This window comes from Lynx rufus, unplaced genomic scaffold, assembly GCF_022079265.1.
Source record: "Lynx rufus isolate CCGP_SWC_20201006 ecotype Redwood Valley unplaced genomic scaffold, mLynRuf1.p SCAF_9, whole genome shotgun sequence".
NCBI classification, from domain to species: Eukaryota; Metazoa; Chordata; class Mammalia; order Carnivora; family Felidae; genus Lynx; species Lynx rufus.
In genome coordinates, this window is record NW_025814897.1 from 18,844,243 (window position 1) to 18,859,852 (window position 15,610).

The 15,610-nt window shown below is 50.4% G+C and overlaps 1 protein-coding gene across 1 annotated transcript in view; it reads left to right on the plus strand.

The window, feature by feature from the left end:
- The window catches only part of SORL1 (sortilin related receptor 1), a 172,066-nt gene that overhangs the window by 26,479 nt on the left and 129,977 nt on the right, over positions 1-15,610 (plus strand). Inside the window, exons 4-6 of the mRNA XM_047070249.1 lie at positions 5,559-5,720; positions 7,960-8,027; positions 13,354-13,534. Of these exons, the coding sequence (XP_046926205.1) occupies positions 5,559-5,720; positions 7,960-8,027; positions 13,354-13,534 (411 nt within the window). The remainder of the gene's footprint in view (positions 1-5,558; positions 5,721-7,959; positions 8,028-13,353; positions 13,535-15,610) is intronic.

Consider the following 15,610-nt stretch of genomic DNA (forward strand, 5'->3'; position numbering starts at 1 on the left):
TTAGGGGGGCTGTCAAGGAGTCTGGTTTGGAATGGCTGAAATGACCATCAGCAGCTGCCTGGAAAGGTGAGGATGTCACACAAGGGCCACGTGGAAGCCCGAGGGGCTGTGTACCTGTGCAAGGGGAAAGGAGGTGCTGGGTAGGCGAGCAGCTGCGGTCCAGTGGTTTTGCTTCACGATGGAGATGGAATGGCTCGGGGGGTCATGTGAGTGTCTGGGTCTATTTTCGTACCTGCCAACAGCCCCACTTCCTTCTTCTCAGCCTTGTGTGGTGCCTCCCTGAAGCAGTGCACAGCCCTGGCCACCCGCCAGTGCTGCTGGCCTCACAGTGCCCCTGAGGTCAGCCACGCAGTGTCTGCATACGCCTGGGGCTCCTTACGAAAGGCCCCCGAGTGTGCAGCCAGGCTTCCCGGCCTCGAGAGCTGGTCCTCTCTCTTTCCCTTCCGGAGTTATGTTCCTTCATTGCCTCCTGTGTGCCCTTTGTCCTGTCTTTGTGCTCTTGGTTCCTCCCCTCAGAACTGGAGAGAATCACTTGTGCTAACATGGAGGTGAATTCTGTAGCTTTTTTTTTTTTTTTTTTTTTTAAGTTTAAAGTGAGAGAGTGAGAGAGAGCAGAGGAGGCGCAGAGAGAGACGGAGAGAGAGAATCCCAAGCAGACTCCGCACTGTCTGCAAGGAGCCTGATGCAGGCCTTGAACTCGCAAACCATCAGATTGTGACCCGGGCCAAAATCAAGAGTCAGGTGCTTATCCGACGGAGTCACCCAGGCGCCCCTTCTGTAGTTTATGTTTCTAGACTCTTTGTATTTTATTTATTTATTTTTTTTTTAATTTTTTTTTCAACGTTTATTTATTTTTGGGACAGAGAGAGACAGAGCATGAACGGGGGAGGGGCAGAGAGAGAAGGAGACACAGAAACGGAAACAGGCTCCAGGCTCTGAGCCATCAGCCCAGAGCCTGACGCGGGGCTCGAACTCCCGGACCGCGAGATCGTGACCTGGCTGAAGTCGGACGCTTAACCGACTGCGCCACCCAGGCGCCCCTAGACTCTTTGTATTTTAAAGAGGAAACATAGGTGTTTTTTTTTTTAATTTTTTTTTTTTAACGTTTATTTATTTTTGAGACAGAGAGAGACAGAGCATGAGCGGGGGAGGGTCAGAGGGAGGGAGACACAGAATCCGAAACAGGCTCGAGGCTCTGAGCTGTCAGCACAGAGCCCGCACAGAGCCCGACGCGGGGCTCGAACTCACGGACCGCGAGATCATGACCTGAGCCGAAGTCGGCCACTTACCCGACTGAACCACCCAGGAGCCCCCATAGGTGTTTGTTTTAATACATTTTTCAAAAAGAGTTTATTCTGAGAGAGAGAGAGAGAGAGAGAATGAATCCCAAGCAGGCTCTGCGCGTGTCAGCGTGGAGTCCGACACGGGGCTCGAACTCACGAACCGTGAGATCACAACCTGAGCCCAAACCAAGATCTGGATGCTTCACTGCCTGAATCACCCAGGCACTCCACGAAGAAACATAGTTGTAAGCCAAGAGCTGAATATTCAGTGACTGCCGACAGGGTGGGGAAGGTGGGGATGCGTGAGGACGCTCCTGAAATCACATCGCCCAGGAAGCACTTGGTAGGTCAGGTCGGCTCTTCCGGCAGATCTGTGGGGCTGGCCTCGGGCAGACTTGACAGCCAGGCAGGCTGGGGACCAAAGGCAGAGTAGGATGTGCTGTACTTCCTGTCACGTGCACACGCAGCACGGTTATGTAACCACGTGAAGCCACACGTGCCCGGGTGCTGGCTGGAACCCACGGGTGTGTGTGGGGCTGGGGATTCAGCGAGGTTGGATCAGGGAAGTAAAGGCCTCACGGGGTACTTGGGGTTGGAAATGGAGCTTCAAGGACAGGCATGATTCCAGTAGCTACGTGGAGCTGGCGGGAGTCGAAGAGGGGAAACACGCCACGGGCCGAGACTTCAGGGGGCCGGCGTGTGTGGTTCCTGTGCAGGCGGTGGGGAGATTCACTTCTCAGGGGTGGAGCGTTTGCACCATGGTGCTTTGGGGTATCGGGCAGGTGCTCATCTGAAGATGGTCGTGTTGGCCTTTGGCCTTGAGGACAGTAGGGAGCCATAGCAGGGTCTGAGTAAGGGGGCTTGCTGTAAATAGTGTCTTATAGGGAAATGTGTGTCCTGGCAATATGCGGGATGCATTAGAAGGGGAAAGATTAGAGAGGGGCCGGGAAGGGAACCATCGTGGTAATACAGGCATGAAGTTGCCCAGTTGCTCAGCCAGACCTCGAATCACCTGCTGAGCGTTTCGCACCCTGCCAAGCCCTAGAAGGCATGAGAAGGACCAAAACCCAGTGCCCGGCACCGGTTTGCTCGTGGGCTCCACCAGTAGGAAGTGGGCCACGCTTGGCAGCACCGGGGATAAAAAAAAAAGGAGAGCGGAGAGTGTAAAAAGGAAAACGTGGCCGGCTGGGTGGCTGATTGGGAGTGGGGCCCGAGGGAAGGCAGTGGAGTGCCACCCGTAATGGTGAGAACGCGGGCCGGGGGACGGGGTCGCACGCACAGAGCTGGGGACGTGGCCGGAAGGTGTGGGAGGGCTCGGTTTTGGACCCGGCGAAATACCTCGGCGCGTTAGAGGGGAGATGCCGAGGAGGGCAGCAGTCAGGGTGAGACCGTAGATTAAAGGTCACCACACGCCTGATCGTCCCAGAGGAGGGGAGTCGAGGACGGGGTGGTCAGGTGTGGGGCGTGCAGGCGTGGCATGATTCAGCGTTGCCACGGGGCGGGGGAAGGGAGCTGCCCGCAAAAGCTTGAGGAGCGGAGTAAGAGAGGAGGCGCAGGAATGAGCCCTGGGGAACAGTGTGCGACCTCGGCATGAAATTCAGGAAATGCTGCCTCTGTTGGAGCAGGAGAGGGAAGGCTTGGTGGCTGGACTGTTCAGGGACGGGCTCTGAACCAGCCAGACACCGAGGTAGATGCTGCCTCCTGGGTCACCTTGGCCAGTGAACTTCTCTGCGCTTCAGTGTCCTCGTCAGTAAAGGAGATGACACCAATAGCTAAAGCCCTGACTTGCCGTGAGTACCAGAAGGATGGAATTTGGTAAGGCAGGCACACGTTTGCAACTCAGTGCCTGGCGCACGCTGAGCGCTCCTGACGCCTTTTGTTGGATTGTTTGTTTAGAGTAAACCCCGTGCCCCACGTGGGGCTCGAACTCACGGCCCTGAGATCAAGAGTTGCGTGCTCCACCACCTGCACCAGCCAGGCATCCCTGTTCTTGCCGCATTTAGCTGTTATCAGGAACGATAATAAGCTAATTTTTAGATAATGATCTAATAAGCTTAGATAATAAGCTAATTTTAGATAATAATCTAAATTTTTAGATTTTTTAAATGTGACACCTGTTGAAGCCATGGAGTAGATTTCTAGAGGAGTCTTTTTATTTATTTTTATATTATATTTTAGTTTTTGAAAGTTTATGTTTGAGAGAGAGCTAGCATGAACAGGGGAGGGGCAGAGAGAGAGAGAGAGAGAGAGGGAGGGAGGGAGGGAGAGGGAGAATCCCAAGCAGGCTCAGTGCTATCAGCGCAGAGCCCGATGCAGGGCTCCAACTCGCGAAACCACGAGATCATGACCTGAGCCAAAACCAGGAGTCGGATGCTTAACCAACCAAGCCACCCAGGTGCCCCAGAAATCTTTTTAAACCGAGAACACTCCCTACCTTAGGAACCAAGATGGTTTCGGAGCAGGAAGATGGGCTCTGTTACTTCTAGAGAACGCCTTCGTGCCAGAAATCATGATGGTCCTCTTAGGATCATGACTGTTTTCACAACATTGCATTTGCTTATGGTAGTTTTTGGTTTCAAAACGTTTACTAGCCTCTCTGGTTAGATTTAATTAGGCTCCTGCAGACTTTGGAGTTTTGCATTAGATGCTGTGGAGGAAACAAAAACACATAGAGCGTGTTCTTGGGAATTGGGGAGGGAAAAGCCAAAGGGAAAGGAGCAGGAGCAGCGTGCAAGCGAATGCAGAGCATTAGGACGTGCCTGAGCTGTTAGCACCAAAAGGATTCTGAACAGAAGATTGATCTGGGTCAGATGCAGCCAATTAGGGGGCGTGTGCTTGAACGGATTCCTTTGGGTTGTTGATTTCGGGGACTGGCTGGCACCCGAGGAGCTGGGTCCCTCTTGCTCCGGTTCACGGTGACCCTCTGAGCCGCCCTTGCCCTTGTGGGAGCAGGGAGGCTTTCCTTCAGATCTCTCCTGTGCGTTCAAGGCCTGCCACCGTCTGTGCTTTGTGATCCGTTCCCTCAGGCCCTCAAGTCCGTGCTGGACTTTTTTTTCCGCCCGCCCTTGTACCCAAGCGCAAACTGCCTCAGACTCGGGATGTTCTTTCCCTGTGGAAGTCTTGCCCGCCTTTTACAAGGGCCGGCTCTTCCCTGGAGTCCTTTCTGGTCTCCCAAACTGGAACTAATCTGTGCTCTGCGCTCCTCGTAGGACTCTGTCCATGGTGTCTCACTGAATCGCATTTTCCCTCGAGTTGTAGTTATCCACGGTCGTGTCTTTCTTTCTGCCACTTTGGACCCTAAGGATTCTGTGTTTGCACCGTGGCATCGTACCATCTGGTCCGTGGTGAACATGAAACGCACATTTGTCAGGTTGAATTGCCTCCGTCCCTTCCCCTCGAGAACTCTTTATTTATTTATTTATTTTGAGAGAGAGAGAGGAGTGTGAGTGAGTGCAAGTGGGGAAGGGGCAGAGAGAGAAAGAGAGAGAGAGAATCCCAAGCAGGCTCCGCACCGCCAGTGCAGAGCCCGATGCGGGGCTCGAACTCATGAACCGTGAGATCGCGACCTGAGCCGAAGTCGGACCCTCGACCGGCTGAGCCGCCCAGGTGCCCCTCCCCTCGAGAACTCTTTGGGTTGGCCGTCACTCTACAGTCCGGCTTGTGCAGGGGCCAAATAGGGTGCTGCCCCTGCTCCCCCAGGCTGTTTCCTGCCGTGCCCCACAGTGAGTCTGCCGGCCCCACTGGCTGCACGGTCCTCCGAGCTGCCCTGTCACCTGGCCTCGTGTCAAGGAGAAGCTCATCTTCCCAGATGGGTGTGACTTTAGGGATTTTCCTGGGAAGACATGCCCCGTAGCTGCTCAGAGGACGGAGGGGTAGTAGAAACAGTCCTGTCTGTGTGCAGCAGGTCTGAAGAGCAGGACTTCTGTGTCCCCGCTGCCGGTAGCCACCCTCCGATTGTGACCGAGTGACCTGCCAGAGAGGGAGAATGGCCAAGTCAGCTGAGAGAAAAGAAAGGAAGGCTTGACTCGCGCCGTTACCTGGTTAAAGGAGAGCAGTCTTTGGCTCTGTCCCAGCCCGTGCTGCACCCCTTCCTTCCCTGAGCCTTGCTTGGCAAGCACCGGCATCTCCTGGCCCGGGGATGGCGAGGAAGCCGCACGGAGGCCCCACGGGCCCCCAGCACCGCACGCGCTGTGAGAAGCGGGGCTGTGGGTGGCCCTGGCCAGGTCTGCTCTGAACTTGCCTTTTTTTTTTTTTTTTTTTTTCTTCTTCTTGCAGTACATCTTTGCAGATGCTTATGCCCAGTACCTCTGGATCACGTTTGACTTCTGCAACACCCTCCAAGGCTTTTCCATCCCATTCCGGGCGGCGGACCTCCTGCTGCATAGCAAGGCCTCCAACCTTCTCTTGGGCTTTGACAGGTCTCACCCCAACAAGCAGGTAAGGGAGCTTCTGGAACATAGTCAGGTGGGGCTTCTCGAGTTTTCTACTCTGCCCGTGTGGATCGTGTGGCCTCTGAGTGACCTCCCCCGGCCCCTCCCTCCCTCCTCCCCCAAGCTTAGCCTTTGTAGCTATTATTTCACTTCCCATGGCTAAGGAAAACTAGATCTCCCTGGCACTTTCAGAATGCATCCCGGCCAGGGGGTGACGCCAAGCACTTGGCAGGCCCTGTTAAACATCGTGCCTTTCTTGGTGTAGATGCACCTTTGTGGGTTTTGGGGGTAAATCGAAGCTCTAGAAATTAACCAGAGAGAGCCAGCTAAAGAAGGGTGGAGTCTGAGCTCTGCTGGGACCCCTTAGTGAATTTGTTCTACCTTTCCCATCTTCTGTAAACACACTGATTTTGTACCATTTAATTGAAATGACCATTAAATTTAAAATTTTTCCTCTTCGTGCTTGTGCGTGCACATGCAAATATAAATGTGTGTGTTTTTTCCTCCTTGAACCTGGATTTGAAGGAAAGCAAGATGGGGAGAGAGCCCCTGTAGGATTTATATCTCAAGGTTGAAACTTGCCAAATCGACAGCATTGGTCTGGTCTAATCCTGTGAAGCCTGTAGACCCTGTGGGTTTAGATTAATGATGACTTTTGAATGGCTTTGCTCAGAGGAACCTTGGAACCTTTCTCTTTCTTTGCTGGTTGTTTAACGAAAACATGATCTGTTTACACTTACTTGCCTTAGGGAGTAACCTAAGGAAGGCTGGGTCAGTTTGCCAGTATAGGTGGATTATTGTTTTTTTTGTGGTCCCCTGCTGCTGCTGCTGCTGCTGCTGCGTTTTCTTCTTCTTTTTTAAAGTTTATTTATTTATTTTGAGAAAGAGAGAGAGAATCCCAAGCAGGTTCTGCTCTGCTGCCACGATCTGTGAGATCGTGACCAGAGCTGAGATCAAGAGTCGGATGCATATCCGATGGAGCCACCCAGGCGCCCCTGCTTCATAATACATGGTCACTAGGGCCAGAGGGGCTCAGGTTCGGTGTTTGGAAGTTCACGGGCTTTGGCAAAGATCAAGATCGGCAAGTTAATTACTCATGGCCGTATCCTTTGTATTCAAGGTGTTTCCCTTTGGTGCTCTTTGCCTCTGTGCCTAGCCAGTGTTCTCTCTGTTCTCCTTTAGTCACCATGACCCCTTATGGTTTTCTTTGTTTGTTTCTATGAATATAACTTGTTGTCAGATTGGCTTACAGACAACACCCAGCGCTCATCCTAACAAGTGCCCTCCTCACTGCCCATCACCCACTTTCCCCTCTCCGCCCCCCATTAACCCTCAGTTTGTTCTCTGTATTTAAGAGTCTTGTGGTTTTCCTCCCCCTCTCTCTCTTTGTAACTACTTTTTTCCCCCTTCCCTTCCCCTATGGTCTTCTGTTAAGTTTCTCAAGATCCGCATATGAGTGAAAACCTATGATATCTGTCCTCTGCCTGACTTATTTTACTCAGCATAATACCTTCCAGTTCCATCCATGTTGCTGCAAATGGCATGATTTCATTCTGTCTCACTGCCAAGTAGTATTCCATCATATATATAAGCCACAACTTCTTTATCCATTCATCGCTTGATGGACATTTAGGCTCTTTCCATCATTTGGCTATTGTTGAAAGTGCTGCTACAAACATTGGGGTACAAGTGCCCCTATGCATCAGCACTCCCGTATCCCTTGGGTAAATTCCTAGCAGGGCTATTGCTGGGTCATAGGGTAGATCTATTTTTAGTTTTTTGAGGAACCTCCACACTGTTTTCCAGTTTGCATTCCCACCAACAGTGCAAGAGGGTTCCCGTTTCTCCACATCCTCTCCAGCATCTATAGTCTCCTGATTTGTTCATTTTAGCCCTTACCGGTTTTTAAGGACACTGTTTCCTAAGCGGGAAGAATGGAGTGTAATCCTTTTGTTTTTACTCTACCCGAGGGCTAGTCTTGAGTAAACTGTAATTTCTGATGCTCTGTAAATGGAAGATAAGCCCCAGTCATTTTTTTCTTGTAGTTCTTGAGGTCTTAGTAACTATGGGGAGGAACTTCCCTCCCTGCCCTTGTTTGTATTTGGAGTAATCGAGCTGGCCCTGGTGATCTCTGTCCCTGTCTTCACAGCCAAAGTGTTACTTAAGGTGGGGTTTGAGGGCCAGGCCATTCGGGTGGTGGGGGCTGCTTAGATCCTGATTCCTTCTTGTCCTTTTGGTCTTTACAGCTGTGGAAGTCGGATGATTTTGGCCAGACCTGGACCCTGATTCAGGAACACGTGAAATCCTTTTCTTGGTAAGTCGTCCATCGAAGGAGTTAGAATTACATAATCACCTTTTTTGACACACCTACCCTCACCTGAAATGCAAAGCCTGTGGTTCAGAAAATGCACGCTCCAGACCTGGGAATTAGAGGTACCAGTATAATACACCCAGTGTGGGAGGTGGTGGGGGATGAGAAAGGAAGGCTATTTGTGAGAAAAGTGGCAGAGCTTTTGCGTTTTTCAAGCCATCAGGGGACCCAGGGAATCTCCAAGCACTTGCATGGATTAGAATTTCTAACGACCTTCACTCTTCGAGCATGGTAACAGAAGTGTGGATTTTTCTGTATAGAAGCTTCATTCACTTGTTCATTCATAACTTTTTTTTTTTTTGGCGTCTGCTGAATATAAAACATGCTAGATGCTTTAGGGTAGACGTTGAATAATTTATGGCCAGAGTTACTAAGGAGACCGCAGCTTAGGAGGTAAGAAAAGACATTTCGTGCACAGAAGTCATGGACGTAGCAGGAGAAGCCAGAGGAGGGACACAGTTCTTTCCAGATGGGAAGGCCACAGCTCCGTAGAAAAGCTTGCTGTTGAGTGAGGATGTGTGCGGCAGGCTGGAGGTCGCCGGAGGGCGTGGAGGTGTGCGGGCTGGGATTCCAGGCAGGAACAGAATGGCCCGAGGCAGAGATGAGACACTGTGGTCTCGGGTGGAGAGCACAGAGTCTGACTTTTGGACCGTATGTTGGGGGTGAAGTTTGGGGGAAGGGATGTGGGTATCCGAATCTGCAGTGCTTGGTAAAGGAACCTGGACTGAATTCTGAAAGCGTCGCGGAGCCGTTGTAGGGTTTTGGGAAGGGAGAGTGAAGTCAACAGAGCCGCCCTTCAAGAAGTACAATTGTTTCTAGTCCTGCTTGTCCCTGATCTTTCACAGTTGCAGGATGCGGGACGCAGCCATGAATACATGGATTTGTCCCCGTGTGGGCGAATGTGCAGAAGAGATTCCCAGAGAAGGATGTGCTGGGTCAGTGGGTCACTCCACCGGTTCAAAGTTGATTCTTCCCAGATAGATACTTGACCTTCACTGTCCCCAGTCAGCTGCTCCTGTAATCTTCCCCATTTCACTTTCTAGTTGTACAGGGCAAGAACTTTGAGTCGTCACTGATTTCATGTGTGTTTCACGTGTCACATCCCACCTACCAGGAAATCCTGTCGTCTCTTCCTTCGGTTTATATCCAGGATCTACTATGTGGCTGCTACTTTACTCCAAGCCACCATTGTCACTCATCAGTTGTCCACCTGGTCTTTCTGTTGCCACTCCTGTCCTTCTGCAGTTAATTCTCAGTACATGGCCTGGTTGATCTTCCTAAAAACAGGTCTGATCTTGTTCCTCTCTCTGCGTTGAACCTTTTAATATGCACCAACGTTTCTCTCAGGTTAATACCAAGTACGTTCCTACCACGGGGCCTTTGCACTTACTTTCCTCCCTGCCTAGACAGCTCTTATTCAAGATATACGTATTGCTTACTCCCTTACTTCATTCAAGTCTGTTCACATAACACTTTCTAAATGAGGCCTATCTTAAGGATCCTACTAAAACTGCACCTCCTCTCCTGTCATTGTCTGTACCCTGCTCTATTCTTTTCTTGCGTAGCATTTACCAAGATTTTTAGGCTTATCATTTGTCTTTCTCTCAATAGAAAAAAAGCTCCACAAGGGCAGAGGCTTTGGTCAATTTTGTGGACTGCTATATCCCCAGTGAATAAAGCATTGAGATTGTGATTTTGGTAGAGATTGCCAGATCTTCTATAGAGAGTACCACATTTTGCTCTCATCTCAACCACATAGAATGGTGCCTCTCTCCACAGCCAGTATGTTAGGTAAGACATGCTTACCCTTAGTTTGCATTTTATTGTGAATGAGTTTGAACATCTTTTAACCTGGTCAAGAGTCATTTTTCTTTCTTTTTTTTTATGATGGCGTGTCTGTTCACGCCCTTTGCTCTTTTTCTATTGATCGGTTAGTCTTTTTATTGATTTCCAGGTGCTCTTTATATATTTAAGGTTAGTCTTGTGAAATGACATATCACACATGTATGTTCATTTGTATTTATAATTCTTGGTTTATCATTTGTCTTTTGACCTCTCCATGTAGTGTTAGTTATCACTAAACACAAAGTGGCACATACTGTTTGTGTTTCCGTTAGCTCTTTATTTGAAGAGGAATGTCTTCGAGTTGGTATTGCTTCCTTGGCGAAGGAGGTCAGTCAAGACGGAAGGAGGGGTCTCCCAGCTGAGTATCTTCAGGCGCCCCTGGACTTCCTTTTCAAAGAGGGCAGCTGTTTCTGATCCTTTCGTTATTTTCCTTGGGCAGCGGTTGTGGCGTCTCAGTGAACTTGTAACCACAATCTTATCCAAGTATAACCTCTACCCCAGGAATACCACTAGAGCTTTCTTTTGCTTTCTTTGAGTTTTATTTTTATTTATTTATTTAGGTTTACTTACTTATTTCAAGAGGGAGAGAGAGCGAGCGAGCAGGGCAGAGATAGAGGGAGAGAGAAAAAAATCTCAAGAGGCTCCACACTGTCAGCATGGTGCCCGATGTGGGGCTCGAACTCACAAACTGTGAGATCATGACCTGAGCCAAAGTTGAGAGTCGGACACTTAACTCACTGAGCCACCCAGGCGCCCCTGCTTTGCTTGAGTTTTACAGGGACGCATTGCCCTTTGATCTGTTTAGGTAACCGTATATCAAGAGGGCAAACCAGCAGGATGACCAAATAAAGGAACATCACGCTTGGGAATTTGTATGTTGTACCTTTTGCCTCCGTGCAGATACACAGATATCTTAGGGGAAAGGACCGGCTTATCTTATTTTAGATAATTACACGTCTGGTGTCAGGGAATTTCAGCCTATTTGGAGGATTTCCCCCTAGGATTTCCCGTAATATGTGAGAGCGTAATCTGACCTGTCTGCGAATAATGGCACATACATTTGTTCAGTAACGCGTGGCAGCCTGGGAGCGGCAAGAGTCAGGAAGACCAATGATCTGTGTAATCCAGAGCTGGAGACGGGCAAGGCAGGACAGTGGGAGGGCTACGGGGGAGGGACTCAGAGGTTCCCGGTAGAGCATCACTAACGGGTGTTCCGTGAGGCCGGGTGAGGCCAGGTGACCGTGCTCACAGATGGGAGCAAGCCTCTGCATTTTCATTCCAGTGAGGGCAAAGAGAACCGGAAGTAGTGGAAGGCAAAGGAGCGGAAGCTTGTCGGTGGCCTGGCTTTCGGAAACGGGAGGTCCAAGTATGGATTGTGAAAGAGAATTGGGAGAAGAGTCCCGGCTCTTCCTATCTCTAGATACTGCCTGCTGTTTTTGTTTAGGAAAGAATAACAGAGGTGAGCTCTGTCTCAAAATAATCTGAGTCAAGGTCCCTTCCTCTCTGCCTTTTTAAAAATATCTAGCAGCTTTGTTTTAATTTGCATATCCTCTAGGGTAGAGGAAGTACTTTAATCAGTACTTCTAATTGTGGAAAAGCAGAGAACATGCCACAGCACCCCCACACATATGCACCCGGAGCAGAGCGTCTGATGAGCCCACATTGGGACCAAGGCTGCTGGCTTCTCCAGTGCCCTGCTGAGACTCTGGATTGTGGGGCCAAAGTCAAGTCTTCTGTTTTTTTCTCTTGCTTATCTCCTCCTTCCTCCCTTCCTCCTCCCTGCTTGCTTGCTTGCTTGCTTGCTTTCTTTCTCTCTTTTAACATTTATTTATTTTTGAGACAGAGAGAGACAGAGCATGAACGGGGGAGGGGCAGAGAGAGAGGGAGACACAGAATCTGAAACAGGCTCCAGGCTCTGAGCAGTCAGCACAGAGCCCGACGCGGGGCTCGAACCCACGGACAGTGAGATCGTGACCTGAGCCGAAGTCGGACGCTTAACCGACTGAGCCACCCAGGCACCCCTCTTTCTTTCTTTCTTGGAGCACATACTCTTGACAGTTCGTCTCTGAAGGAAGTCTATATCAGAGACTTCATTATCCTGAGAGCCATTGTGAATATGGCCCTGTGCAAAGACAGGTACAGAAGCGAGTCCTGCCTTTCCTTGGCCATCACTGCGTCCTCCCTGTGAAGCTCTCGTCCCGGTTCTTCTAGTTATTTCCCCCACATGTTGAATGGTCTTCCTGGCCTGGGGTCTTGGGAGAGTTAGGAAACCTGGGGCAGATTCATTGTCCTTCCAGCTATTGTTTGGGGCCCTTTTTGGGGCAGGGGGGACCCCGGTTCAGAGATTGTTCTCGAGGGAGTTTGATCTAGTCAGCGTTACAGTTTTTAAATAGCCTTTGTACCGTGGTCCACAGGTTGCATGCAGCAAGGTTCAGGTCAGCTGGGAGCCCTGTAGGACAAAAAAGAAATCTAAGACGTGGCCTTTAAAGCATCTGTCCTTTCTCTAGGAGGCTCAGACACGTTATGGTGAACAATAGATTACAGTGAATAAAAGGCACCACTGTGAGTAAGAAGCACCACGGTGTCAAGTCACGAGAGCGATTCCAAAATCCACCCACCCAAAGCAGCTTTGTACCTTTGTTTGAAAGTCAGATAAAATTCATATGAAAGGCTTGAAATTGAACACTGCGCAGATACATTGCCTGGGTTGGGAGAAGGGTGGAGAGCTTTGGCGGGGAGGGCTTCCTGGAAGAGGTGTCTTGAACTTGACCTCAGAAGATGAATAGGATTTCGAAGTGCAGATCAGAGTGCATGCAGGGAGCATCCCTGCAGAGGGGTGCTCTGTTGACAGAGCACGGGGAGCGGGGGAGCAATGAGCTCTGTGTTTCTGAAGGACCTCGGCGAGATCAGTACGCGTGGGAAAGAGTTTGTGAAGGACCCTCACGGAACGTGACTTTGCACTGGTTGGATGATTCCCGATTGCATGGACGGGTTGACAACAGCACAGGATGGACAGAAACAGAAAGGGCAGGGTCCGTTAGCAAGGCTAGACTCACTGGTTCCTCATGTGGTTTCTTCCAGAGCTGTTCTTCTGAGCACGTACTGTCCTGGGGACACACAGTCTTTCATTCTCTGGGGTTCATAACTTGGGGCCAGAAACCCCCTGACAGCCTCAAGCAGTCCATTGCTTATTGATTCCGAAATAGCCCGCCTTTTACTTTTTCTTGTTTTCATTCTTCTCAAGCATGGCCAAGGCTTGCCTGGAACCAAACCCAGGGCGCCTTAAAGAGAGCAGTGAAAAACTTGACAAAAGAGTATCCTGGGTAGACCCCACCTTCATGCCCTTCAACTCCCGTTGGCTGTCTGCACAGAAGAACCTCCATTTCTCCAATGGGGATGGTAGCAACTGCTCTTTTTCCTCTAGGGGTGTTGATCCCTATGACAAGCCGAACACCATCTACGTCGAGCGGCACGAGCCCTCTGGCTACTCCACGGTGTTCCGAAGTACAGACTTCTTCCAGTCCCGGGAGAACCAGGAAGTGATCCTGGAGGAAGTGAGAGACTTTCAGCTCCGGGACAAGTACATGTTTGCTACCAAGGTGGTGGTAAGTTGAAGGCACTAAGGAATAAAGTCCCTTTGGGTTTCCTTTCTGAGGTTTGGCATGCTGTGATCCAGCAGGTGAGTTTACGCAAGCAGGGACTGGATTGGGACGCCCGCGGGAGCTCGACTGAGGGGCACTGGATGTAGATGAAACTTCCCGTGGGGCTGGGACGGTCCCGGGAGGTTGGAGGAGGTGGAGACGCTTAGACAACCACTCAGGGTGTCTGTGGGGCCTTGGAATTTGTCTCCTGGTGGCAAAGCCTCCTTGTGAAACACGTGCTTCTTTGATGGGGCTCCTGGGTGGCTCAGTCGGTTAAGCATCCGACTTAGGCTCAGGTCATGATCTCGCGGTTCATGACTTCAAGCTCCGCGTCGGGCTCTGTGCTGACAGCTCAGAGCCTGGAGCCTGCTTCGGATTCTGTGTCTCCCACTCTCTGCCCCTCCCACACTCACGTTCTGTCTCTCTCTTTCTCTCTCTCTCCCAAAAATAAAGTTAGAAAATTAAAAAAAAAAAAAAAACCACAAACCTAAACACACGTTTCTTTGACATCCCAATTAAAAGAACACAGAAAGGAGAGGTGGGGCTCAGTGGTGATTTTCTTTCATCTCGCTGCCTGATTCCTTTCACATTAGGGTGATGTCTTTGGGAATTCTGGACACATGTTAATTTCCATGGCTAATAGAATGTGTAGTCACTGGCTAGTGGGAGTTAATGCTCGAAGAAAAGCAGTGATTAAGCTTCCAGCTGTCAGTAAGTAGCTTAACTTCTCAGCCTTTGGGAAAATCGTCCCCTTGATTTGATGTGTTGGATGGAGAGCCAGATGCTGGAAAGGAGGGCTTGCTCAGTTAAACGCAGAGTTGATTATTTAACAGGGCTTGCTTTGCCGCTGTGTCAAATTGTAGGTTGCAACCGTACTGCCCTTGTGTGAAGGAAGAACCTGCCCTGACCCAGAGCAGGCTGGGCTGCTCTTTCTGGAGTGCAGTAAGCTTATTTTCTCAATGGCGGCCATTCCCTCCTTGACCTCAGGCTCTGACCATGGCCGCTGGCAGGCGCTTTCCTTTCCATCACACTTGACCTTAGGGACTAAGATCAGGTGTAATATTTTCCTCCAGGTTCTCACTTACTTGTATGATCGGTAGCTGGCCAGGCAGAAGCAGGCCACCCCACCTTGGGAGGACTCCGGGGTGGAGAGAGGACTTCCCCCGCAAGGAAAGCAGAGAGTAAAGGTTGCGGTGAGAAGATGGGGGGGGGGGGCTAGAGGCAAGAAAGAGTCCCCATTACCTACTTTGCAAAATGGTTTTATTTTTATGTTTTTAAACACTGACTCATTTTTTTTGAGAGACAGAGACAGTGCAAGCACGGGAGGGACAGAGAGAGAGGGAGACACAGAATCCAAGGCAGGCTCCAGGCTCTGAGGTGTCAGCCCAGAGCCCGACGTGGGGCTCGAACTCACAGAGTGTGAGATCATGACCTGAGCCAAAGTCGGATGCTTAACTGACTGAGCCACCCAGGCGCCCCTGCAAAACCACTAAAATTATGGCAGTTTTTCTTCTGTCAAGCTGTTTGCATTGGGTCACTTGTTGGTCCTTCCTTTCCTGCCTTGCCTCTCACTTTCTCTCACACACGCACAGTGGCCACTCGGCAGGCACCCTTGGATTGTCCTGGGCAGAGGTGTGGTGAGGGGAGCTCAGGGTAAGAAACCAGGCCCGAGAACTGATTCCTTGTGACATGTTCTTGGCCCTCCTGAGGTCCCAGATTGTTCCCAGTCTTTCAGGGCTCCTGGATCTTTCCTGTGTGCGTTCCTTGGGCCTGAATTTATTTATATGATTTTAATTTCCTTCTGTTGACCGAGTTGGGGCTGAGGTGGAGCGCTATTTTACGTCCCTCTCACCCCTATTATTTCTGGATCTCACACCCAAGAGCTGAAGTTATATCCCAGCTGGAACCTTCTGTGCCCTCCACGCGGACCTAACGACTATGTCTGTTCTCTCTCGACATAGCTGCTTTGCAGAGTGCTGGCAGCAAGTTTATTGTTAGTCCTGGCCAGTGGTCAGATGAGAGGCTGTGTCTGTTTTGTTC